Source organism: Phoenix dactylifera, chromosome 2, assembly GCF_051530095.1.
Source record: "Phoenix dactylifera cultivar Ajwa chromosome 2, Ajwa_hap1_PhDact_Kaust_v1.1, whole genome shotgun sequence".
In the NCBI taxonomy this organism is placed as follows: Eukaryota; Viridiplantae; Streptophyta; class Magnoliopsida; order Arecales; family Arecaceae; genus Phoenix; species Phoenix dactylifera.
Genome location: NC_143191.1, coordinates 4,144,666 through 4,169,318, shown reverse-complemented (window position 1 = coordinate 4,169,318; position 24,653 = coordinate 4,144,666). Strand labels below are relative to the sequence as shown.

The following is a 24,653-nucleotide window of genomic DNA, read 5'->3' as shown; positions in this document are numbered from 1 at the left end:
AGGGGGGCGGCCAAGCCGTCTTTCATGTCATCCTTTAAGCGATTAGTACAGGTCCACTGTCCGGAGATCTGTTTCCTATGCGAGACTCGATTATCCGGAGAGGGACTTGGACGTTTGAGGCGACGTTTGGAGAGGGATTGGGAGACTTACGCAGTTGACTCTCGGGGGCTGTCGGGAGGCATTTTGGTCCTCTGAAGGCGAGGAGTGGCGACAGTTGATGTTTTCCACAATTGCCCCCAACAGGTAGTCATGATAGTATCAGAACCGGGAGCTGCTCCGTGGGTACAGTGTGGTGTGTATGCGAGTACGGATCACAAGGTTCGGAGAGTCCTCTGGCAGGAGATCACCAACCTTGCCACCCAGGGTGTCCCGATTGTGGTGGTGGGTGACTTTAATTGTATTCAGGGTGAGGATGAGAAGCGGGGGGGTGCCGCCTTTACAGATAGGATGGATAGGAGGGAGTTTCACGATTTTATATTGCGGAACGGCCTGGTAGACTTAGGTTTTTTCGGACAAAAGTTTACCTGGTGCAATAACCAGTCAAGTAGCGCTAGAGTCTGGGAGCGTTTAGATAGGGCCTTTGCATCCCCTAATTGGGTCCTTCAGTTCCCTACTTCCCGGGTCAGGCATCTGCCCCGGATTGCTTCAGACCACTGCCCCTTGCTTCTATCCACCTCATCGGCACATGCCCACCATAGCCCCTTCCGCTTTGAGAAGGTTTGGCTATCGTACCCCCAGTCGTGGGACGTAGTTCGTGACGCGTGGCGTACTCCGGTGCGTGGCGATGCCATGCAGCAGGTGTCGCGCCGACTGGAGTTGACTAAGAGGCGTCTCCGCCGTTGGAATCGTGTGGTTGTGGGCGACATATTCCTACATTTGGAGGGGATAGAGTCCTCGATTGCAGAGCTGCAGAGGAGAGAAGACCTGAGGGGTGTGCTCTCGGAGGACGATATGTCCAACCTTCGGGGATTGCTAGCGACTCACCACTCCCTACTACGGCAGCATGAGATCATCTGGCATCAGAAATCCCGTGTGCAGTGGGTGAGTGAGGGCGATCGCAATACCAGTTTCTTCCATCGGTCGACGGTTATTCGGAGGCAGCGGAGCATGATTCATTCCTTACGAGATGAGTCGGGCCACCGGGTGGAGGGCGAGCAGGCGGTCCGACAGACCTTATTTGACTTTTTCCGCGCCAGATGGACGGAGGATGAGGAGGCCAGTGATGGTTACCGCCCCTTGAGGGTGGAGACGGGTATTGGTGATGTCGAGAGGGCATCCCTGATCCGACCGGTGTTGGCACAGGAGGTGCAGGAGGCAGTTTGGGCGCTGGCAGCAGACAAAGCCCCAGGGCCCGATGGTTTCCCACCTTTTTTCTTTCGACAGTATTGGGGCATTATCCGCCGAGGTGTAGTGGAGGCTATCCAGTGTTTCTTTTCTCGGGCTGCTATGCCTGAGGACTGGAAGGCCACTTTCGTTACGCTTATACCGAAGCGTCCGGATGCGGTTGAGCCTAGTCATTTTAGGCCCATTAGCTTGTGTACGACTTTATATAAGGTTGTGGCAAGAATAATGGTGGGCAGGATGAAGCCCCTTTTGCCAGGCATCATTACCCAGGAGCAGGGGGCGTTTGTAGCAGGTAGAAATATCTCACACAATGTTTTGTTGGCTCAGGAGATGATGTGGGACCTTCAGAGAGCATCGAAGCGGCGCAGCTTGATGGCCATCAAGCTGGATATGGAGAGGGCCTATGATAGGGTCAGGTGGAGTTTTCTTGAGCAGGCGCTGGAGGCATACGGTTTTCACTGACAGTGGATTGGATGGGTCATGGGGTGTGTACGGGGACCAAAGTTCTCTCTCTTGGTCAACGGCACGCCCTCACCATTCTTCGAGTCCACATTGGGGCTACGGCAGGGATGCCCTTTATCCCCATACTTGTTTATCATTTGTGCTGATATTTTGTCACGAGCTTTGCAGAGAGTTTGTGCTAGCCGGGAGCTGGTGCCGTATAGTCCGGCACCGGATGCCCGACCCTTTCCCACTTATTTTTTGCTGATGATTGCCTTCTTTTGACCAGGGCACGAGTGGCTGAAGCACGGGTTCTTCGCAGGGTGGTGACGGACTATTGCATGGCGTCTGGCGAGAGAGTGAACTTCCGGAAATCAGCTATTACTTTCAGTCCCAGTACGGAGTCCAGAGTTCGACAGGAGATCCGGGGGATATTGCAGATACCTGAGCAGGAGGGGACGCTGACCTACCTGGGAGTTCCCATCATTGGCCGGCGGCCGCGAGTGGCAGAGTGCTCGGGCCTCGTGCAGCGGGTACAAAGCAGACTTGAGGGATGGAGAGCATCTTCCCTATCCATGATGGGGAGATTGACTTTGATTAGATCAGTGTTGGGATTCATACCGTTGTATCTCATGGCCAACACTGTTTTGCCAAAGACGCCCCTGTTGAGGATTGAGCGTCTTCTTCGGAGCTTCTTGTGGGGCTCACACGGTGGGGGCCATGGAGTGCATTTGGTGGCTTGGGAGCAGGTTTGTCGTCCTATTAGTGAGGGTGGTCTCGGGGTGCAGTCTCTGATGGAGAGGCGCGAGGCTCTCATCGCTCGGCATGCAGTACGGTTTCTACTTGAGCCACAGAGCCTTTGGAGTCAGGTGATGGTAGCCCGATATGGTCGAGGGGGCCTAGAGGGGGCATGGAGAGGCCGCCAAGTCTCTTTCATGTGGCGTGAGATTGGGAGGCACTTACCGACTGCATTAGCGAGCACCAGGTGGCTGATCGGCGACGGGCGGAGCATTGATGTGACCAGTGAGCCATGGGTGGACACCTTGCCATTGAGGAGTTGGCCGACCATGGTTGATATTGAGGCAGTAGAGGGACTACGGGTCAGTGACCTTTTGGCAGGAGGTGGAGCAGAGTGGGATGATGCTAGACTTCGACAGCTATTTGGGGTACACCTCGTAGCGAGGATCCGGTCCCTTCCGTTGCCAGGATGTGGGGGGCGGGACGTCAGGGTATGGGGCACATTGAGCTGGGCCAGCGTCAGGCTAGGCGACCTCTCCCGTGTCATCCAGTCAGAGCAGGAGAGGGGGCCGGATTGTACATGGATCTGGAGGCACGGTCTCCACCCGTGGGTAGCCCTCTTCTTATGGAAGGTGTTCTGGGATCGCCTTCCGACGAGAGCAGCGCTGAGCAGGCGTGGTTGGGGGATCCCTGCAGAGTGTGGGATGTGTGGGGCCGTGGAGTCGGTAGACCATGTGCTCTTTCAGTGTATATGGGCGAGATTGACATGGCAGTGGGCCGGGATCCCGCAGGAGGCCCGGAGTGACAGGCCACAGTTCCTTCATATGATACGGCAGGGGCTACCTAGTTCGGGGATGTGTCAGGAGGCCATTAGAGCGACTTGCACAGCGCACCAGATTTGGCTGGCAAGAAACGCTCGTACTCTCGGTGAGCGCAGGGTGTCACCGAGGTTTGTTGCGGAGCTTGCTCGTGTTCAGGCTTCTGAGATTGTACCCACCACCTCTTCAGATAGACCTTTGATAGCTCGGGACACCTGGGGCCCCCCTCTGCTTCGGCAGCCCATCAGATGGTGTTTTTCACCTGGGAGTCCCCACCCCCGAGTTTCCTCAAGGTTAATTTTGACGGGTCGGTGTTGGACGGCGGCATGCGGGGTGGTGCATGCTTTATTATACGAGGCCCGCACTCCAGGGTAGTTGCAGCAGGTGGCTGTCAGCTGTTCGACACGTCGGTTCCGGAGGCAGAGCTTCGAGCAGCCTGGGCGGGCGTGCGCCATGCGAGGATGATCCTGCGGGCCAGGTCGATCATTTTGGAGGGCGACTCCACCACGGTCATCGGATGGATCCGAAGGGGGACAACGGGTGATGGTACAGACCACCCCTTGATCCGCGACATAGGGAGTATGATGAGAGAGGAGAGAGCCTTTCAGGCTCAGCATGTATTTAGAGAAGCTAATGGGGCAGCCGACTGGGTGGCGGCCCATGCGGCCCATCACTCAGGGTACACCCTTTGGTCGGGGGAGGAGGAGCTGCCACATGCGCTCCGCGAGTTGCTTTATTTCGATTTTCTTGAATGTATTCATACACGTATTGTATAAAATACCCGCTTTCAGCAAAAAAAAAAAAAAAAGAAAAAAAAGAAAAAAAAAAAAAAAAAGAGGGCCCTTAGTAGAAACAGACGTTGGAAGTCACGTGGCAGGCTGGTTGATTTAGCCTTATCAATTTGGATCACTGTACAGAGGCAGTACCTTCCACTTCTTTTTGCATTATTAAAGCACTAAAATCATTTCATCTTTGTTCAAATCACCAGCACATTGCCGACTTGCCAACTTGGTGAAAGCCGCTTTATATCTCTGTGCTTGCCATCTTCCAATTTGGAAATCGCGTCAATCATTACTATTAGCCATGCTTTTTTTTTCTTTCTTTTTTTTTTCCCCTCAAAGTACATGTTTGCTTTTTCCGGTCCCAAATGCCCGCTGGTCTACCTTCTCTGCAGATGGTGAGAGATTCAATTTCAAATTAGCTCCAAAAACCATCACATACATACATACATGACATGAAAGTGACGGATCACAAAGACCTCCAACATCTCCATTAATAACTGATGATGGTGCTCGGAGAAATTATTCTCCACGTCACCCATCACAACCACTCACTTCTATAGATCACATCGTACATACAGTGTAGAGAATAATTTCTCTAGTGGTTTACAGAGCAATCCAAATGAAGAATGGATGAATGGCCATGATCGTCCAACAATACAAATCCATATCACATAAGGCTTTAGGAGCTGAATGAGAAAGGCACGTTGAAGGACGAACCACACTTGGGATGCGTTGATTCGCAATCCGAATCGGAATCAAAATAGGAATCGGAACGAGCATATTTTCCCAACATATTTGGTTTATGATTAGAATCGGAATCGGATGGGATCCGAAAACTAAAAGAGAATCAAGATTGAGTTAGAAAATTGGGATTCTCATTTCTTTTTGGAATCAGAATAGAAATGAGACTCCTCTCAACCAAACAGCTAAAAAGAGCTTCACTTTTTTCATTCGCATGTCAAAACCAACTCTCTCCAATCATGGAGAGAAAAATAGGTTGCCACATGCTATAATGCAGAAGGCCCCATGTCTAGTAGCATGCTGCACTGGCCTAAAATATGGGACTTCAAACAGGAGACGATACTAATTGCATGCTCCATACCTTTTTGGTTCCCGTTAGCAAGAGTTGAGTGAACTTATCATTGCCTTTTCTGGAGTTAATCACTAATCTTTTCTGAAATCTGCACTGGCCTAGCGAGGCTGTTGCTTGGTCTGCCCTGCTTGTGGTAATAAGCCGATTCAAGAACAGCAATAAATCTCAGTCCAAAATAAAGAAAATGTCTAGGAGATTCTTTAAACTCAAATTTCTTCTTCAATTTTCTGAGGGCCTAGTTCATTGACCAGCCTGCACTTGATTTGAGCTTGTGGGGTAGCCCAAAGAGGCTAGCCTAGTGCGTCGCACGTGACAAATCGGGAATAAGACTCTGACTGGAAGTCTCCTTCCTCCCCAATTTTGATCACAATTGCGATCGGAGTAGCAGCATTCCAAGCTAATCCAAACACCGAAAAGCTTAATTTTTTGCCTATTTAAGATTTTCTATCCTCCCCCTTTAAGATCTATCAAGGAATAGGGCTAGAGTTCTCTCGATTTCAAGCTTTCTTCTCGAGGTTCTTTTTCTGAATTCTGCCGGGAAGCCTTGCCGGACTGAGGTATGAATTCTTCATCTCCTTTTTCTTTCTTAGAGTTTTAGGCCTTCGTTTCTTTAGATTTGAGCTGGCAATCGTCGGAGCTTCATCTGAAATGGAGCATCCCTATTTCGGCCATGATTAGCCACAGTCGACCACCAGGTTTGATCGGGGTTGCGGCCACCTGAGACCGCTGTCGGGTGGTTAGCTGGCCACTGCGGCTACCACCTGTTGCCAGTGAGGGAAAAGGAAAAAGAGAGACAAAAAGAAGGATTCTTCTCTCTTCTCTACTTTCTCTCTCTAGAAGATCTATAGAACCTAGTATCGAGTTCTGTCGATCTGATCTACGAATTCAATTTAATCCCTGAAAAGAGGCCTTGAATTGCCTTGATGTCTGGGCCATCTACTAGACTGATTGCTCCGACCCCATTGAATGTCCCTGAAACCCCCATTGATGAACCATGTTGATTAATCTTGCCCCTGCTTGAGTCTGATTTATTGAGTGAATCGTTTAGACCGGACCCACACAAAACCACCGTACGCTCGGTCAAGTCTTTTTAAATTATTTATTTAAAGTTATTAATTAGAAATTAATTTTGTTGTTAATATTTCAAATAGGTCTAGCGGAGTCGACTAGTGAAGTCTGACAGTATAAGATAAAAGAAGTAAGCAAATCTTACACTTCTTATTATTTTTCAAATGATCATATTTTTCGTGTATAAAATTTACTTGTGGAAATATCATGCTTTTCTTAAAATTATGAGCCAGCATATATGTTATGAAAATTATGCTTTATTATGAAAAATAGTTTTATGAATATTTTGATGAAAATAGCTTTGTAATGATATATAAATCCGATCGTGCTATTTATTATTTTTCATCTATTTATGTGTATGTTTTAAGAAAAAGATATAAGTTTTCTCAAGGCTCTTAGATTGTTATGACCATTCCTAAAAATGGAGGTTAATCGACGCTCTGGACCTAGCATCTATACGAACACAAGCCTCGCTAGCAGGTATAAAGTTGGCATATAAAACAAGAATCTTTGTTAATTACGTAAACGGGTCGTTCATGGATATAAAGTGATCGTAGCATGAATATCTGTGAGCAATATTTGAAACTATGATATGGATAAATGACAGAAGGATGATTTATTAATTTATTTGTAAAATGAACTTGGAACCATGCTTATGAACTGTGAATGATTTGTGCATGCATGATTGACATTATGACTTATTTTAATATATTGTACTATAAAATACTTTAGTTTGTAATATCTATTATTTTTCTTAAACGATGCATTAATATGAAAAAACTTATGCTTGATTCGGTAAAGTAGAGTAAGATTTTACTTACTGAGCTGTGTCGCTCATATATCTTTATTTTTATCTCTCTCTCTCTCTCCAGATAAATAGGATTGATAAGAACGAAGGATAGTAAAGGCTTAGAGTTCGTGCTAGCAAGCTCGAAGATTTTGTAAAAGAATTTTAGTATTTTATTGACTATGAAATTTATAATTAATGATTTTTTGAATATTGAGGATTATGGATTTGGTATTTATGTTTTATTTAATGGATGATAAAATTAGATTTTTAATTATTATATTTTCTTTGAGATGAATTTGGAAGTTAAAATGGATTTGAAATTTAAATGAAATGCCGTGTTATCATGGGTTGTACCCTCCGTTACTATGGTTATGTCATGCTCTGGTTCTGGTTCTGGGGCTTGACAGATTTTGCGCTTAAAAATCGCAAGATTTTATCGCAGGCTCGGTAAACTGCAACAAGATTGCGATGAAAGTTGATAAGCATTCAGATAGGTGCACTTCTGTAGGATCTATCTTCTTTCAGTTTTGGACCTGGACATGAACCACAGCTCAAGATTCCGGTTAAGGTTTATGGTCTCAAGTTGGTAACCAGAGTCACTGTCTCTCGACAAGAGATATTTTACTGCAGCAAGACTCCAAAGAAATCATAAATTATCAAACAACATGAACAACCAAGATAAAACAGGAACCTTTTTTACACTTCAAAGAGTTGGTTTGTTTAACAGGCTTTTTACATGGATCAGGCAGAAAGAAAGCGACAATTTTTGATGCCAATGAAATGATAAGGCCAGAAATTTTGCCACACAAACCTACCCACCTAAACCACCGCATTAGGCCACATTTACAATAAGAATCAATGTTTACTAATTGCAGATATATGATTCATTGATTCCGCTGTAATCCTGGGTCCCTCCAAGGCCCACCTGTAGTTCTCCACCTCTATTATTTGAGGCATTCTCCTCCACTCCTTATCATTTCTGCTGCTCCTGAAAATCTGAAGGCCAGATGATGAACTGGTCCGTCAGCAAGATGAAGCCGATGCATGGTCCAAGCTTCGAGAGTGCAAATGAAGCAAACAGTTTGAGGAAGCAGGGAAATGAAAGATTAAAGCATGAGGCGTCGTTCAATCTTCGTACCCTCTCAAAGCTTGTGCTCCCTCCATTGGGTGCATTGGGATACAATCAGACTCAGGTGGAGTCCAGAGGGAGGATCATCTCCCCAATGGATTCAAGATACAGGTGCAAGCAACTTCATTCTTCATGCTTTAAATAGTCAACTGCACACGCAAGCAAGTAGTCATATAGTTTTTGAAGGAAAGACATATTTTAGAGTTAGATGTCTAGGTGGTTTTCGACCCAAATAAAAAAAGTTTACTACTTCAAAACTACCAGAACCTGCCAGGTTCTGGTCTCAGCAGCTTTTAAGTGTGTTATTGTGAGATAAAAAAAAACAGAAAAAAAATTGTCAAAAATACAGAGAATCTGTAACACATATTCTGTGCAATATTTTTTGTTTTTTCAGGTGTTGGGAAGCATTTATGGTGATCCTCGTCGCTTACTCTGCATGGGTCTATCCCTTTGAGGTTGCATTCATGAACTCTTCTCCAAAGGGAGTTCTCTGCATCACAGACAGCATCACTGACATATTTTTTGCCATCGACATTGTTCTGACATTTTTCTTGGCTTACATAGACTCAAAAACACAACTCCTTGTCCAGGATCCCAAAAGGATTGCTATCAGGTTTGTTTCTCCAGCCATAGTCTAACATGATCATTGTTCAAGAGCCTATAAGATCCTTCTAATCAGGGTACAAAATGGATCCAGCAAAATCCAGTCCCCTTGTCCATTGGATCCAATATAGGAGCTAAGACTAAATAATATAATAAAGGTTAAGAATAATTGTTTAGCTCATACTTTATCTGGATTTGCAAGGCTAGAGGACATGTTATATATGATATTATCTGCATCCTGAACTATTAGATTTCAATTTGAGTCCCAAGGAGTTTCACTACAACACAAATAAGAGAAGTTAAAAAAGTCTTGAACACAAATCACTCGACATCTCATTGTTTTCTTTGTTCGGTAATGCTTAACATATCTACAGATGGGAGAATGAACTGCTAAATGTTTTGACACAACTCTGATGGTTTAGAAAATAAGAAAAAGGGGGGCAAAACTTTTAACCCCACTTATATAAGATGACAACAAAGTTGAGCCAGCACTACTTCTGTGACATGTCTTCTTGTATTTTATGAGTGGGAATATGCTAGAGAAACCTGTACTGAATATTCTGCAATCATCTAACGTCGCTCCATTGAGCACCTTGGACATTGGGGCCTGCCGACTTTGTGATAGGTCCCACCAAACTTTGATTTGTCAAGTGCTGCATGAGTCCTAGTATATGTGGTTGGCATGGCGGTCAGCAATGGCGTCTCACCATTTCTTTTTTTGCTGACTTGCAGTCAATACAAGACCAGGCACTTAATTGAGTGCTTATACAGATGATCGCAAACAAGTATGGTATACAGCACTATCCTGCCATGTAGGATGATATTTATCCCAATTTAATCCCTTTAGGAGAGTCTTTGTGGCAACTCACTCTTGTGAGATGTGTGATAACTTCTTCTTTATTCAATTCTTTGGAAAAGTGAGGGACGGCTATTTTCCTGGTTTCAAAAGACGGTGCAACAAAAGCTGCACCCCCCTCCAACAAAAGTGCACATGAAAAGGAGAAAAAAAAGCTACAGTTACAAGGTGTTTTTAACATATCAAGAAAGCATGAAATTTTTTTAGTACTAAGATGATGACAAAAGATATGAGCCATAATCCTGACTATGTTCGCGTTTTGGAAAGGAAGGATCACATGCCTGGAGGTCCCCTGCCTGAGAGTTGTGAGGGGTTGTCAATCATAGTATTTGTCATCACAGCATTGCTCAAAGTTTGAATGATGAAAGGATGAGAGTTGTGAAGGGTGAGATATTAACATTTTGGTCAAGAAAAACTATATCAGCTAAAATGGCTCAAAAACAGTATTGAAATAATTATTGAGCAAAACTAGGCTACGATCACAGAGTTAAATGTCTACTCCCCCACCAATGATTTTTTTTTTTGGCATCTGGTATGTGGGCAGCATGTGGGCCTTCATCCCAGATCAAGATCCAACATGCTAATGCTGTAACTTTCTTCGAGCTTGTCAAATTTTCTGTTGTCGCGTTTTTTATTTTGTTTTACAGTGACATATTGCTGATAGAAGTAGTTTGCATCAACTATTAAAGGTCCTAATGCATTGCATTGTAGATACGAACTATATTAAGATACACCATGCAAAAGCAGGCCAGTGTTCAAATAACTGGTTACCTCAGTTGGGTCCTTATGAAGCAGCAGATTCTCTCAGCCCTTCTGCCTGCAGCACAGCTAATTTAGGTGGTCAAATTACATGGATATAGATCCTGAAAAGCACTTTCAAATCACATGGATTCTTGGACAGATTATATTTCACCAGCTCAACCACGGATTCTCCTGTATACAAAAGATAGTGAGCAGTTATTTAAAATCACAATGCAATTGCAATATATATTTAAAGAGATCTTGAAACCTAACTTAGAAGATCCTCTGCCATGCTATAAGCAAATCCCTTAACAATTATTAGCAGAATTTTTCCTTTTAGGGTCCCACTAAATATCCCTGGCAAACCCACTTACATGATAACATGTATGCTTAAGTTTGTTATTCCATTCCCTAATCTCCATAATGTAAAATACGTGCAAAAGTGACCTCATATAAAGTAAGTCTAAAACCCATCCAAGGTGGTAAATCATATGGATAGTTTGGACTTTTGTTCTAGAATTAAAAGCAATATCATTGACATGCTTTGCACAATTTTCCAAATTCCAGCTCTTTCACAGACATAGTTGTTTTGTCATATGGCATTTCTCAGGTATCTCTCAACATGGTTCATCATGGATGTGGCCTCAACAATCCCATTTGAAGGTTTGGGTTACTTGATCACTGGGGAGATCAAGGAAGGGGTCTCTTACAGCCTATTGGGCATGTTGAGACTTTGGCGTCTGAGGAAGGTCAAGCAGTTCTTCACCAGGTACAAGCACAAGTGAAACAATAAATGTCTAGTAAAAATGTTATTAACCATGTCCTACATGAAGTTCTGTTATTTCTTTTTGGGATATCTTTGCAGGCTAGAAAAGGATATCAGGTTCAGTTATTTCTGGATAAGATGCGCTAGATTATTATCAGTAAGTAGAGCTCTTAATTCTTCTACATCTTGGAAAGAAGCATACTAAACAAACTAAATGTAAAAAGGATACTGGAATGAGATGAGATGTAGCATTATTGTGCACAACCGTTGACTCAAGCTCATCTAATCAGTGTACCCTGCTTAAGTGCTTGACAAGAAACTAAAACCAGAGGCTTCTTTTTGTACTGAAATGTGTTCAGGAATTTGGATAACTAACTAGCCAGCTGATGAAATAATGTGTACCAAATATAGTATTGCTCTTTCATAAGTAGTCAGTTCATTAAACAGTCAAAAGAATTGGTTCATGTGCAAACATAAACTAGATAAAACCTAAGTGCTAAATAGATCATGAACCGATGATGAAATGCTGTTGCTGCTTGCAGGTCACGCTTTTTCTAGTCCACTGTGCTGGGTGCCTTTACTATTTGCTAGCTGACAGATATCCACATCAGGGGAAGACATGGATTGGAGCAGTCAATCCAAATTTCCGTGAAGCTAGTCTGTTGATCCGTTATATCTCGTCCCTCTATTGGTCCATTACCACAATGACCACTGTTGGTTATGGTGATCTCCATGCTGTGAACACAAGGGAGATGATCTTCAACATATTCTACATGCTATTTAACCTAGGCCTCACTGCATATTTGATCGGAAACATGACAAATTTGGTTGTCGAAGGAACACGTCGCACGATGGAATTTGTAAGAATATGCTTCAGCTTGACCTAACTAGCCCAGTGGGCCTGAAAATCCTTGGTTGTGAACTCAAAGGAAAGATAATTCTCAAAATATAGTTGTAGCATAACTACATGTAGAAACAATAGAAATGGGACAAAATTCTAAATGGATTATTCCAGATTCTTGGCATATTTTATTATGACTAACAACATACATCTGAGGTAGGGCTGCAAGTGGGTTAGTATAACCCATTTCCAATTCAAAACCTATCTGAAAATAGTCTAATCCAATCCAAATATAAGTTATTTGGATTAGGCTTGGATTTGAAAACATGACTTGCTTAGAATATGGATTGGATTTATGTTATCAAGCATCCTGACTCTAACCAGACATAACCTGAATCAACTTGAAAAGTGCCCTACATATGTCACAACATTTCTTAAATTATAGAAGTTAATTTGCTTCAGTAATAATTTTATGTTGTTTATCATCAATTTGTCTTGTTGATCATAATTTATGGGTAGGTAGCTCTCAATCAAATCTTATGGATATGCGAAACATCTACACATGGTTTAATTGTCATGTTTTTGTATAATATATCTATGATATAGTCAAACCAATTTATATTTTTTTTATGGTCTGTGTTTGGACTGTTCTTGCCCGATTTGACCCCAAAAAACCTAAGCGATCAATGAAGTAAATCTCAAGTCTGAACTGCTTGAAACAGTTTAGTCCCTCTCTCTCTCTCTCTCTCTCTCTCTCTCTCTCTCTCTCTCTCTCTCTCTGTTTTTTTGATGCAGAAATGGTTTAGTCTAGGATTCATTATTTTGACCTGATCAAAATATGGATTGGATATGCTATGTACCGATTCATAATCTAACCTGACCTACTTGTCACCTTAATTTGAGGAATGTACTAAAATAATTGGGAAATGGTTAAATTTTCTTAATTTGATATCATTTGTTTATATGGCAGAGGAATAGTATACAGGCTGCATCTAACTTTGTATGCCGGAACCATCTACCTCCACGATTGAAGCAGCAGATACTCGCCTATATGTGTCTTAGATTTAGAGCTGAGAGCTTGAACCAACAACAACTGATGGACCAACTGCCCAATTCTATATGCAAAAGCATCTGTGAGCACCTCTTCCTACCAGTTATTAAGGATGTCTATCTCTTCAAAGGCGTCTCAAGGGAAATGCTCTTGCTCCTGGTTAGAATCTTTCTCTGATTCAAATTAAATACAAAAAATAGATTATTGTCTATTTATCTCAATGATGTTTGGATCAGGTAACAAAAATGAAGGCTGAGTATATACCACCTAAAGAAGATGTTATCATGCAAAATGAGGCACCAGATGATGTCTATGTTGTGGTGTCAGGCCAAGTGGAAATCATATACTCTGACAATGAGAGAGAACAAGTGCTAGGAGCCCTAAGGACAGGAGACATATTTGGAGAAGTCAGTGCTCTCTGTGATAGACCTCAAGATTTTACTTTCCGGACAAGAACATTGTCCCAGCTTCTAAGGTTAAAGCAGAGCACCCTCAGAGAAGCTATGCAAACCAAACAAGAAGATAGTGTAGTTATCATTAGGAACTTTTTAAAGGTAACGTATATGGTGATTTCAGCTTTGTGTGTGAGACAGTTATTTGCTCCTGTACTTGGAAAACAGTGTTAAGCCTCATGGAGAAATGCAATAATAATTTCACACTTTTTGCAGCATCAAATTGAATGTAAGAACATTCGCATTGAGGATTTGCTCGGAGAGAGTGATGAATATGATGAAGCCAATATACCTTGCAATCTCCTAACTGTAGCTGCTACTGGTAATAGTTCCTTCCTTGAAGAACTTCTTAAAGCAGGAATGGATCCTGATACTGGTGACTCCAAAGGAAGAACACCCCTGGTACTGTACTTGACCAACTCTTTTCCTTGATGTTTTTTCCCTGCTATTAATTGCATTTCACATAGCAAAATATAACCAAAACATTTCCTTATAGATAGGTATTTTGCTTCCAAAACAAAAAAGGGAATTTTCAGATACAACCAATTACTACATATCACTTCCAACATATGACTTAAGATATAATGACTTGAATTAATTAGTGACTGCCACTAGAATCATATACCGCAAATAGACTCAATGATTTTAAATGTGCAATTCCAAATACCTGATCATTTTAACAAATGACACCTGAGCTAGCTCAAAGTTCGCCACACCTGTACATAAGTACGTACTTATGCACATGGGTCCTCCAGCATCTGTCACCAATACTGCATATCACAAAAACACAATGTTCTTGATATTTATTACCTTGAGTTTGTTTAATATTTGCCATGGGTATTCTATGGCAAATGACTGCATTGTGCCTTCTCAAGTGAATTTACATATACACTGTATTTTTTATATCAGTAAAAAATCATCACTTTAGAACTATCCTTCTTTGATTTGTCTTCTAACCTCAAGTTCTACAAGAAACTACAAGATCCTGCAATCCTAGTTGGAGATCTAAGTGGTTTGGAAGGCAAACAAACTCATATACTTTCACGAGTGTGGTACTTTCCAGATGTCACAATTGCATAGGTGGTATGGAAGAATCAAGTTCAGTAGGTTGATGCAATGGCCTACAAAAGGTGTAGCAGTGTTCTTCAAGTCATAACCCCCTTCCCTCTTTTTTCAAGTGTAGTTTGAAGTGTGACCAACCAATATCTGTTTGTTTGAATAGGTGATGTAAGTTACCTTAACGCTCTGCATTCAATGCTCCCCACCTAGGTAAGCACCATAATATCAATGTCTTTCCTACTGTTAATGAAGATCCTTTTAAAGAACCATCAGCCATCGTTGCAAGGGCGCGGCGGAGGCCGCGGCAGTCATAACCCCCTTCCCTCCTTTTTCAAGTGTAGTTTGAAGTGTGACCGACCAATATCTATTTGTTTGAATAGGTGATGTAAGTTACCTTAACGCTCTGCATTCAATGCTCCCCACCTAGGTGAGCACCATAATATCAATGTCTTTCCTACTGTTAATGAAGATCCTTTTAAAAAACCATCAACCATCGTTGCAGGGGCACGGCGGAGGCTGAGGCCGCGGCCTCCGCCGCGCCTCCACGGCCCTCCGTGGGCAGCCTCTCCTCTCCTCCCTCCCTCCCTCCCCCGCTCACTCTCCCATTCTCTTTTTCTTCCCCGGCTCCGGTGGAAAGGAGTGTTCCGGCTCGGTACCGGTTTAAACCGGTACGAACCGAAATTGTACCGGTCTAGTGAACGACCAGTATACCTACCGGTACCGGTATGATAAACCTTGGATAAAATTAAATTCTGCAAGGATATTACTATGAGTATTGATTACCACGATTTTACTCCTAGTATGGGATAATAATTGGCAAAAGGACAATGCATCGCATGAAAAAATGCATGTGTCTAGGGATCTATTGAGTCCACAAAGACTTAACCAAAGTTACAAGTATGGCTACAAGGTTCTCATAAAAACTAGATGTTTTCCAAGCTTGCTTTAGTCCTATCAAGTAAATGGAGACTTGATTACGGGCCACAAGTATGAAGTAAGGTTCTCATGGAAATTGTACACACCAAGCTAGCCATAGTCACCCACATGTGACCTTAAAGGGGAGACTATGACCACTGCAATCTTGGAAGTACAACAACAAGAAGATAGAGTCAAGTGGTGTGAACTGGGTATCAAACTAGCTAAGTATAGGTGATTTTTAGACCCAAAACAAAAGACTTCTGGTTGGAGAACAAGGAATGGGACCACTATTTTGGACTTAGAACTAATTAAACAATGAAGGATATGGATGATTTCATGATGTGATATGATTTGCTCCAGTATATCCTCGACCTCATAAGATAGTGTTTTAAAATGCAGAGGATGCAGCCGCATATGCAGATGCAGTCCCCTGATTACACTGCATTGCCTGTATGTGGTTATTTTATGCAATATACTACATATGGATCGAAAAGATGGTCCACTTAGCATTGTTCGACCGCATGTGTGGCCCACTTACCAAGTTAGGCCACATATGTGAATTATGTTAATACGTTAACTATGTTACAGTTATTGCTATTAGGCGTTGAATACTAAGTATAAAACACTAACTATTAGTCGTTATTATTATTCATATTCTGCAAGATGTTACCATCATTCTTGTTGTTTTTATTTCTTCTATTATATTTTATATTTTTGTAAGTAGAATGCTAACTGCTTATGCAACTACATACCACATATGCTATATGAGGTCCCTGGACCACCTGCACACTGCACCATTTTTCAAAGCACTGTCATAAGGGTTCAGACTTCAGAGTATTTAGTTGGAACTTGGAAGGCATCAAAAGATGGGGGAATTAGAATAGAGAGGATGAACTTGGAGCGCAATCCAGTGACTTTATGTTAGATGAGGGAAAAGAGATCTTAACATGAGGCAAAGCTAGGAGGTGACAATGGAGATCATTAATCTTGTTGCTGGAGATGTTGGAACCATGGAGTGGAAAAGCAAAATTATATTAATGTTGACTTAGCCAATAATCCAATAATCTTTTGATAGAAGGTATGATATATAAGGTAAGGATAAGGAGTTAAATGTATGGAAATTTTTTTAACTGCAGCTCAGAATTTAGATGCAATTATCTTTCATTAAACACTATCACTAGTAAAGTATGGAGGGAAAATATGCAATGGCTATGGGGATAGCAATGATAAAGACTACCATATGTCCATCCACTTCTTCTATGATTGATAAATTTACTTGAGCAGCCTTAAGAAGCTTGAAACTTCTATCCTCAAAGCTAATGTAACAATTACTCCTAGATTACAGCAAAACTTCTCAGTTGCAACTTTTTGAAGCATATTTCTAATGATATTGAAATTGTTGTAAATTCTTCCTGCTGATTTGTAGTCTTATATATTATAGCACATAGCAGCATCAAAGGGATATGAAGATTGTGTATTGGTTTTACTCAAGCATGCCAGCAACATAAACATACAAGGCAAGCAACTGTAAAAATGATTTTATCTTTGATTTTTCTCCCTTTCCATTTCTGATATAATGCTAGCAGATATGGAAGGAAATACTCCCTTATGGCTTGCCATCACCGCAAAGCATCACAAAATTTTCAACATCTTGTACCATTATGCGTGCAACTCCAATCCCCACATTGGTGGCAATCTTCTCTGCCTTGCAGCAAAAAGAAATGATCTTTCTACAATGAAGGAGTTGTTAAAACATGGTTTAGACATAAATTCAGAGAATAATGAAGGATTAACTGCCCTGCAAGCAGCATTTGCTGAAAACCACACAGACATGGTTAAGTTCTTGGTCATGAATGGAGCCAATGTAGAAAACATCAATCTAAGCAATTTGGAAACAAGAAAAATGACCCAGGCAGATTTACAAGAGTTGGTGCAAAAGAGAGAAGTTGGTTATCCAATAGCAATATTAGAATCCCACGAAGAGCTTAAGCAAACAAAGGTGTCAGAGGAAGAAAGTCATATGATGAAGTGGGGCACAAGAGATGGACTTTATCCAAGGGTTAGCATATACAAAGGCCATCCATTGCTCAGAAACTCCTGCCCGGAAGCTGGGAAGCTGATAAATTTGCCAAGTACAATAGAAGATCTCAGAGAAATTGCTGGTATATATATATTTCTTATTTCATGCTATGGGAATCACAAAAACCACCAATCATTTTGCATTATCACTATTACTTCTATTGGGCAAAAACTGCATAGTCCATAATTCAAATCTTATCTTGTTGGATCACACTTATTGTCTTCAATAATGTCTAGTTTGTACAAAACTGAAAATGGGGTTTCCTATTGTTGGCAGGGAAGAAGTTTGGAGTTGTTGCAAATAGCACAGTCATAACAAATGAAGAAGGAGCAGAAATTGATTCCATTGAAGTGATTAGGGATAATGATAAACTGTTCATAGTTGAGAATGAAGAACTTCTTAGAGTTATGCCAACAAATTGTAACTGATCTCTCTCTCTCTCTCTCTCTCTCTCTCACGTACAATCATTTGCTCAAATTTCTCAAGGGCCCTATAGTTGTTATATATTACAATAACTTAAAGGAGATTTATGAAATGATAACATGATATCTTCTCCTATAATCCTTCTGATATGTCTAACCAAAAATTAAAAAAAAAACTCACATGATATGATGTACAAACATTTCATACTTCATTCTCCACATGTTTGATTGAATTTCACCACATTTTCTATTAGAAAATCATAGCAGGGTCAATATAAAGGTCTTAAAAACTAATCACATTTTTTAACTGCAAAACTGAAACTCTGTTTGGAAGGTCAAAGAGGACTCTTCAATCACTTATTCTCTTCATTCTTTAGCATCATATTTATTATTTTAGGTATCATCTCCCAATTAATTCCACGTTACTAATAAATCAAAATAAGACTCGCCCTCCCCACTAATCAAGCAACGTGAAACTCGTGGAAGGTTATGAGAATTGAGACACAGATAAACTAACTCGCGACTCATGATGCCGACACAATCTAAAATTATATCTCAGTCAAAGAAGATCGTTTGAAAGTTCCCTTGAAGCAAATCTTCACACTCTAGTAGACGACATCTTAGTTTTTTTTTTTTTCTCCACAATGTCCACGTTGATCACCCCTTATCCTTGAAATGCATCCAAAATCTCATAAATCACGAATAACCAAGGCATCAGCTTCCATAGGAAATGGACATCTTCCCCCTTTTGTTTTTATTTGATGAAAGAAGGGGAAACCCACCAGTAGAACTACCCATATCCTAATAGAATGAAACAGATGAATCACAGGCTCGGTTGCTTTAGACATTGTATTTTACCAACTCTATCTCGAATCAAACGCCCAAATTATCTCAGAAGAATGAAAACTTTTAGCTGCTAATCGGTCATGTAATCGCCTAAGAAGTTAAAACAAGCATACATTACCTCTAAATCGATGGATACCGTTCGAAGGCAGCACCCACCGAGTTCAAGGAAGACGGACCGCTGGAAGCACGAGAATTATGATGCGGAATAATCCTCCATTTACGTCTAAGCTTGCGATTAAGTGCATGAGCAACCTTTTGGTAGTCCGGCGGAGCATAAGGAAATCCCCTTGATGCTAATTGTGAACCTATATGATAGGGGGGTATGAGTTCGAGAACTTTTCGCTCTTATCGTGTCCCAGAGGATCATCAAGTCCAAGGTCGATAAAAGAAAAGGCCTTTGGCTGAGTGACGGGTCACGCTTAACAAGGGAGAAAGGTGATGAAGAAGACCCATGGAGCTCTCTCCGTTATCTGGCCAATTCTGTGATAGGTTTCCACAAATTGAGTCAGTTTTTTTTTTTTTTTAATGTTTGGTCTTCTCTTATATTCTAATTATTTTAGATTTGTTTCTTCTTTTTTATCAGTGAGTTTTTTTTTTTTGATTGCTCTGTGCATATAGATGTTGATAACATTGCTGAATTTACTTTTTTTTTATTGCGGTTGGGGGAGGGGTTGACAGTTTTTATGCCACATTTATTGCAAGAAGTCATGCAAAATTTTTTAGTGCAGGTGATTGAGGACTTGTATGGGATTCAGTAGGAAATGTCAAATGTTCCTTAGTTAGCATGGGGAGATTTGTAGTTTGATCAGCTGTTATTATATCTTCTGGGTTTTGCTTCTGAATATTTCCATGACATTCTTCCTATCTCTGTTTGAAAGCTTTTGTTTCCTTCTTTCCAACCTCTGATATGCACTTAAGCCAAGAATAATGCAAATATACTGGGTAAGTAGTACAAGTTTTCAATCTTTACCCATCTAAAATGTAACCCAAATGCATGGTTAGAATTATTAATGAATGGCAAAACCCTACCCTACTTTTTAGAGAATCAGCTCTAGTGTTTGCTTTATAGAATGCTAGTGCACAATGTTGATGCAAAATTGTGAATATAGAAATGTCAAATTGCTGAAATTTGGAGGCAAATTTAAAGAACCATATATATTATGGCATGTTGTTTTTCATTGATCTCTAAGTTACTCTGTAATCTTTATTTCATAGATGATTTTTTATTACCAATCAAGATGTATATATAAAAAAAAAACTAAAATGGTAACCTTGTCTTCCTTTTTTTTCTGAAATAACTAGGATGGGAGGAAGCGTAGAAGAAATTGGTTGAAGGTGAGATAAAAAAAAAACCAGCTCATTGGTTTCCCACATCCAGTGACTTAACCTACTTGGCCAATTGGCAGATGGAAAAAGGGTTGATCCATTCAAGTATGGCATGGTTCATATTTTGCTAAAGCAGAAAAAAAAACTCAAATGGCCTGACATTTTGAATATCTGAAATAAAGTGGAGCGTCAAAATTGGTATCATCTTGTTTTGCCCCATTTTGTAAGCATTTCCACAAGCATGAATCTGGCTTTGTCCTAACCTGGCGAGAAAGATTGATCAATTTTTGCCTCTCATTTTCTAAAGCTGCTAAGCAAGTGCCTTCTAACTGATATCACATTTAAGCCAATGCCATCTATCGCCTATCGCCTACTTTGAAGGGAAGGGAATTGAGGGAACAGGACCTATCACAAGAATATTTTTTTTATTGGGACGATAACTCTGAAAAGACAGATTTTCCATCTTTTCTCTCACCTCGGGAGAAATACGATTGGGGGGGGGGGGGGGGGTAATTCGAATCCCTCGGGTAAAATAAGAACAGCCCCTACATTCAAAGCCTAGCCCTTATGAAGACTCTAAGCACATATGCATATCATCAGCTGGGATTTCATTACACATGCCTACAGCTTCTAGGGCTTCTCTACAGATTCTTGATGTCTTTCTAGTCTCTTCATGCGTCTATCTAAACATTCTTATCTTTGCCACATTTTTTTTGTTTGTAGAGACCATTAATATTGTTGCCGAGCAAAGTGTATGATACTGTGACTGTGACTCTTATTGCTGTTTTTTGATATTCTCTTCTGAAGTGAAGGCATCCCATAGTCAACTAAAATTTCAAAAGCACCTAGTATTCATCCACCCAATTCTAATTTATTTCTGTATTATTTTCTAAAACTAATCTAGAATAAAGGAAATCATTGTTTCAAAACCATTAGAGTGGGATGGTACAAACAGTACCATACTGTTCCGACACGAAACCAAAACCAGTATGGTGCTACCGTGCTATGATGCTGAAACGCAGTTGTACCACTAGGTAACGATCTGTACCAGTGCATATCGGCAGTGTCGTATTGATAGTAGCTATTAGGACATACAATCTGCATTGGTATTATACTGTTCTAATGAAAAACGTACATGGTGCTTGGTACCCATAGTTAGAACCTTGATTGAAGCCTCTTTATGCCATCTCTTGGTCATCAATTTCGATAACGGACTAGTCTTCGTTTCTCTTTTCACTAAAACACACACCATGTATTCTATGCTTCTTTTTTTCTAACAATACATACATCTAAGTCTTCCTCCATAATTCCTAAAGTGTTCTATAGAAGAGAAGAACTGAAGGACTACCAGGTCTTTTTGAAGCTGAGGTTGTAAGGACACAAGAAAGGGAGCGAAAAAGTAAAAGATACACTAGTTTTAGCTAGAAAATTAAGTTCATTGATAATGATTGGCTGTTACATGTTTAAGTAGATACATGGGGTAATGGAGTTCTGGTATGCTTTGATAGATAGTAAAGAATGGGTTATACTTTGATAACAAAAGTACCAAGAAGAGAGTATAAAGGACATTCGGATTTCTTGTCCTGTTAGAGATCTAAGTAAATAATAAAAAGGACACATGTAAATAGGAAAAATGAAAAGACATGAAAAGAACCATAAGAAAAACATCTTGCTGAAAAAGAATCCTGTAATTTGGAGGCCAACACAATGCACACAAAAACACAGGCATGCATACCATGCAGGTATGCATACAAATGCATACACATAAAAAGAATACCTTGAAGTATTCAAGAAAAATTTAAAAATGGAGCAAACTGTTCACATGCAATCATGTTAGATGATCAACACACAAACTCCACTTAAGGCATAGATTTGCGGAAATCCTATGCAAGATGATGCATCAGACCTTTTAAATCCCAGCAACCAACCCTATGCAAGTTGTTGCATCAGATCTTTTAAATCCCAGCACCGAACCCTATGCAAGATGATGCTTCAGAACTTTTAAATCCCAGAATCCAATGAAGGGTGGTTCGGCATTATCAACCACTATTCAATTTTCTGCTTCAAGTTTTCTAATAGAGTTAGCTGGAACACTCCAAAATTTGACTTTTTGGACATTTCAAACACTTAACACTTGGGGCATTTCATGACACTCCTTGACACTTAATATCATCAAATAATGATGCCATCACATTATGTTTCTAAATGTAACATAAGACTCAGTAACCATTTTATCAAATTTTATGAACTTAACGAGCATAGGCCTAGCTCATTATTCATTACATGCATATGTTAATACATCTATACAGATACATAGCATACAGACATATCTCTGTGTCTGATTTTTCAGAAGATTCCCTTGTTGGATTCTCCTGGGCAGTTGGACACTTAACGACCATGTCAGGTGTCAATTAACATTGTTGCCTATTGTTCACATTATTAAGGAACGTCATGTTATATATCACTTTTTGTACCTCATGCCTGACAAATTATAATATGGGCAAGTCATCAAATATTTAAGAAGGTCGAGTCTAAAATATGATTATCAGATCAACTTACTCCTTTACTTCCTATAAATGATTTTTGATCACCTTTTCCTTCAAGTCCCTATGACCTTTCAAGATTAACTCTCAGAGTGTGAATTTCACTGGTCCTTTTATTAGCAGGTGGCTGAATGCTGAATAATTATTGGCAATTATTCCCAAAATCAAGAGGGAGAGGAATGGCATTTGCTTGTTTTACTTTTGCTGATCTAATGAGGCATAGACTTTAGCGGACATGTTCTGTGAGTTTGAAGGCTTTTAATTGGTCCACATAAATCATAGATAAAATGGATAAATTAGAGAATGAACTAGATGTATTTTCTTTTTCACAAGATACCTGTGCCTTCATCAGTCTTCTTCAGTGATTTTCGTTATTTCCTGATGACACATGGAGCGTATCTGCAGGACATCTAGATGTCAAGATATTAGTAATTAAAAGTTTAGTGTTGTTTGCATAATAGCACTAGTTGTGATACTGGTTGTATATTCTTGGCTGTAGTTTAATATGACTCACGGTGTCCTAGAAAATGAGATTCCCATTGAGGTCATTTGGAAATAATAATTTACTACCATGTTCTCTTAATTCATTTTCCTCTTTGTTAAATGCTTTATTTTGGTATTCAGGCAAAATAAAACAGTGGAAGCAAGTGACCCCATGAATACTAAGAGACTTAAAAAGGCTGGCTGAGAAAAACTGAAGAGAGACCGATTAAATGAGCAGTTCCTTGAGCTGGGGATCATGTTAGGTAAATTTAGATGTCTTTTGCCTAGTTTTCTAATATTGTTTTGTAAATGTTTCCATTTAGTCATCTTTATGGCATAATGTCTTTGTTTATAAATACTTTGGAACAATCCAGGACGTCACCCAAAAAGGCTAACTAGAAGGTATTATTTAGGTTCCGTGATCCTATACAAGTACCCATAATCTTCCGGGTGAATAACCAATGTGGGACTAAATATACACTCGCACGGGTCCTCATATACTTACTAAGATAACCCAAAAAAAATTGAATGTGGATGCTACTTCATATTTCACTGATGTATATGCACGGGGAGATTTTTAAAGATTTACCAATATATTTTAGTTTTTTTTCTGAAGGATTTCCTGGATGAAATAACTGTGAACACCATGTCTTATGTGGCCCTATCTCCTTTGAAGTGCCCTGCCTTTTAGTTTTCTTCTGTTGATTGTTTACTACATTTATATCAGATCCCTGTCAACCTAATCCTTTCTGATGTGGTGGAAATGTTGAAGGAACTAACTGCTGAGGTAGAGAGACTGAATACTGAACAGAAATCTCTTTAGACTGAAGAGTCTAATGATGTATGCCTTCTTATCATTGCCATCTCTGTCTTTTAAAAAAAGAATAAAGAAACAAAAATTTACATGTGTTGCAATTTTGACATGTGATGATCTATGTCCCGCTAACAGCTTATGCAAGAAAAAGAGGAACTAAAAGAAGAGAAAGCAGTTCTAAAGGCTGATATTGAAAACTTAAATATCCAATATCACCAAAGGATGAGGTTTGTGAGGACTCGTATGGGTATGTATTTAGTTCCACATCGGTTATTCGCCGGAAAGATTTTGGGTACTTATACAGGATTAAGGAATCCAAAAAAATACCTTTCGGCTAGTTTTTTTTTGGGTGAGGTCTTGGGTTGTTACAAATGGTATCAGAATGAACCCTACCCATGTTCCATGTGGACTAGGGGACACTATAACATAAGCTCATTGAGACTGACAATGGGCCGATCGTGGTGCTTGTGATTAGATTTAAATGGATTTGGACCCTTAATCTGACAAAGACGTCAATGCTTAAATGGAGGGAGTATGTGAGAATCCGTGCGGGCGTGTCAGGACTAAGGAACCCAAAAAAATACCTTCTGGCTAGCCTTTTTGGGTGAGGTTTTGGGTTGTTACAAATTTAATGTATCCTTGGGTCACC

General features: G+C 40.5%; 2 protein-coding genes across 3 annotated transcripts; both read left to right on the top strand.

The window, feature by feature from the left end:
* The first annotated feature begins 249 nt into the window (after positions 1-249).
* Positions 250-7,553, top strand: LOC149768185 (uncharacterized). The gene is made up of 3 exons (XM_089929324.1): positions 250-1,760; positions 2,075-3,512; positions 7,482-7,553. The coding sequence occupies exons 1-3, from the start codon at positions 250-252 to the stop codon at positions 7,551-7,553; spliced, it is 3,021 nt and encodes a 1,006-aa protein (XP_089785450.1).
* Positions 7,554-7,929: 376 nt separating this feature from the next.
* KT2/3 (potassium transport 2/3) lies at positions 7,930-18,131 on the top strand. Of its 2 annotated transcripts, XM_026802837.4 has the most exons (11): positions 7,930-8,314; positions 8,598-8,816; positions 11,014-11,172; positions 11,269-11,326; positions 11,712-12,029; positions 12,981-13,220; positions 13,298-13,615; positions 13,730-13,915; positions 16,932-17,007; positions 17,077-17,652; positions 17,847-18,131. In XM_026802837.4, exons 1-11 carry the CDS (start codon positions 8,082-8,084, stop codon positions 17,996-17,998), a joined length of 2,535 nt encoding a protein of 844 aa, XP_026658638.4. In that variant the 5' UTR covers positions 7,930-8,081; the 3' UTR covers positions 17,999-18,131. The 2 variants fall into 2 exon arrangements, with proteins under 2 accessions (XP_026658638.4, XP_088571159.2); XM_088715033.2 differs by lacking the exon at positions 11,712-12,029 and having other exon boundaries at positions 8,000-8,314.
* The last annotated feature ends 6,522 nt before the right edge of the window (positions 18,132-24,653 follow it).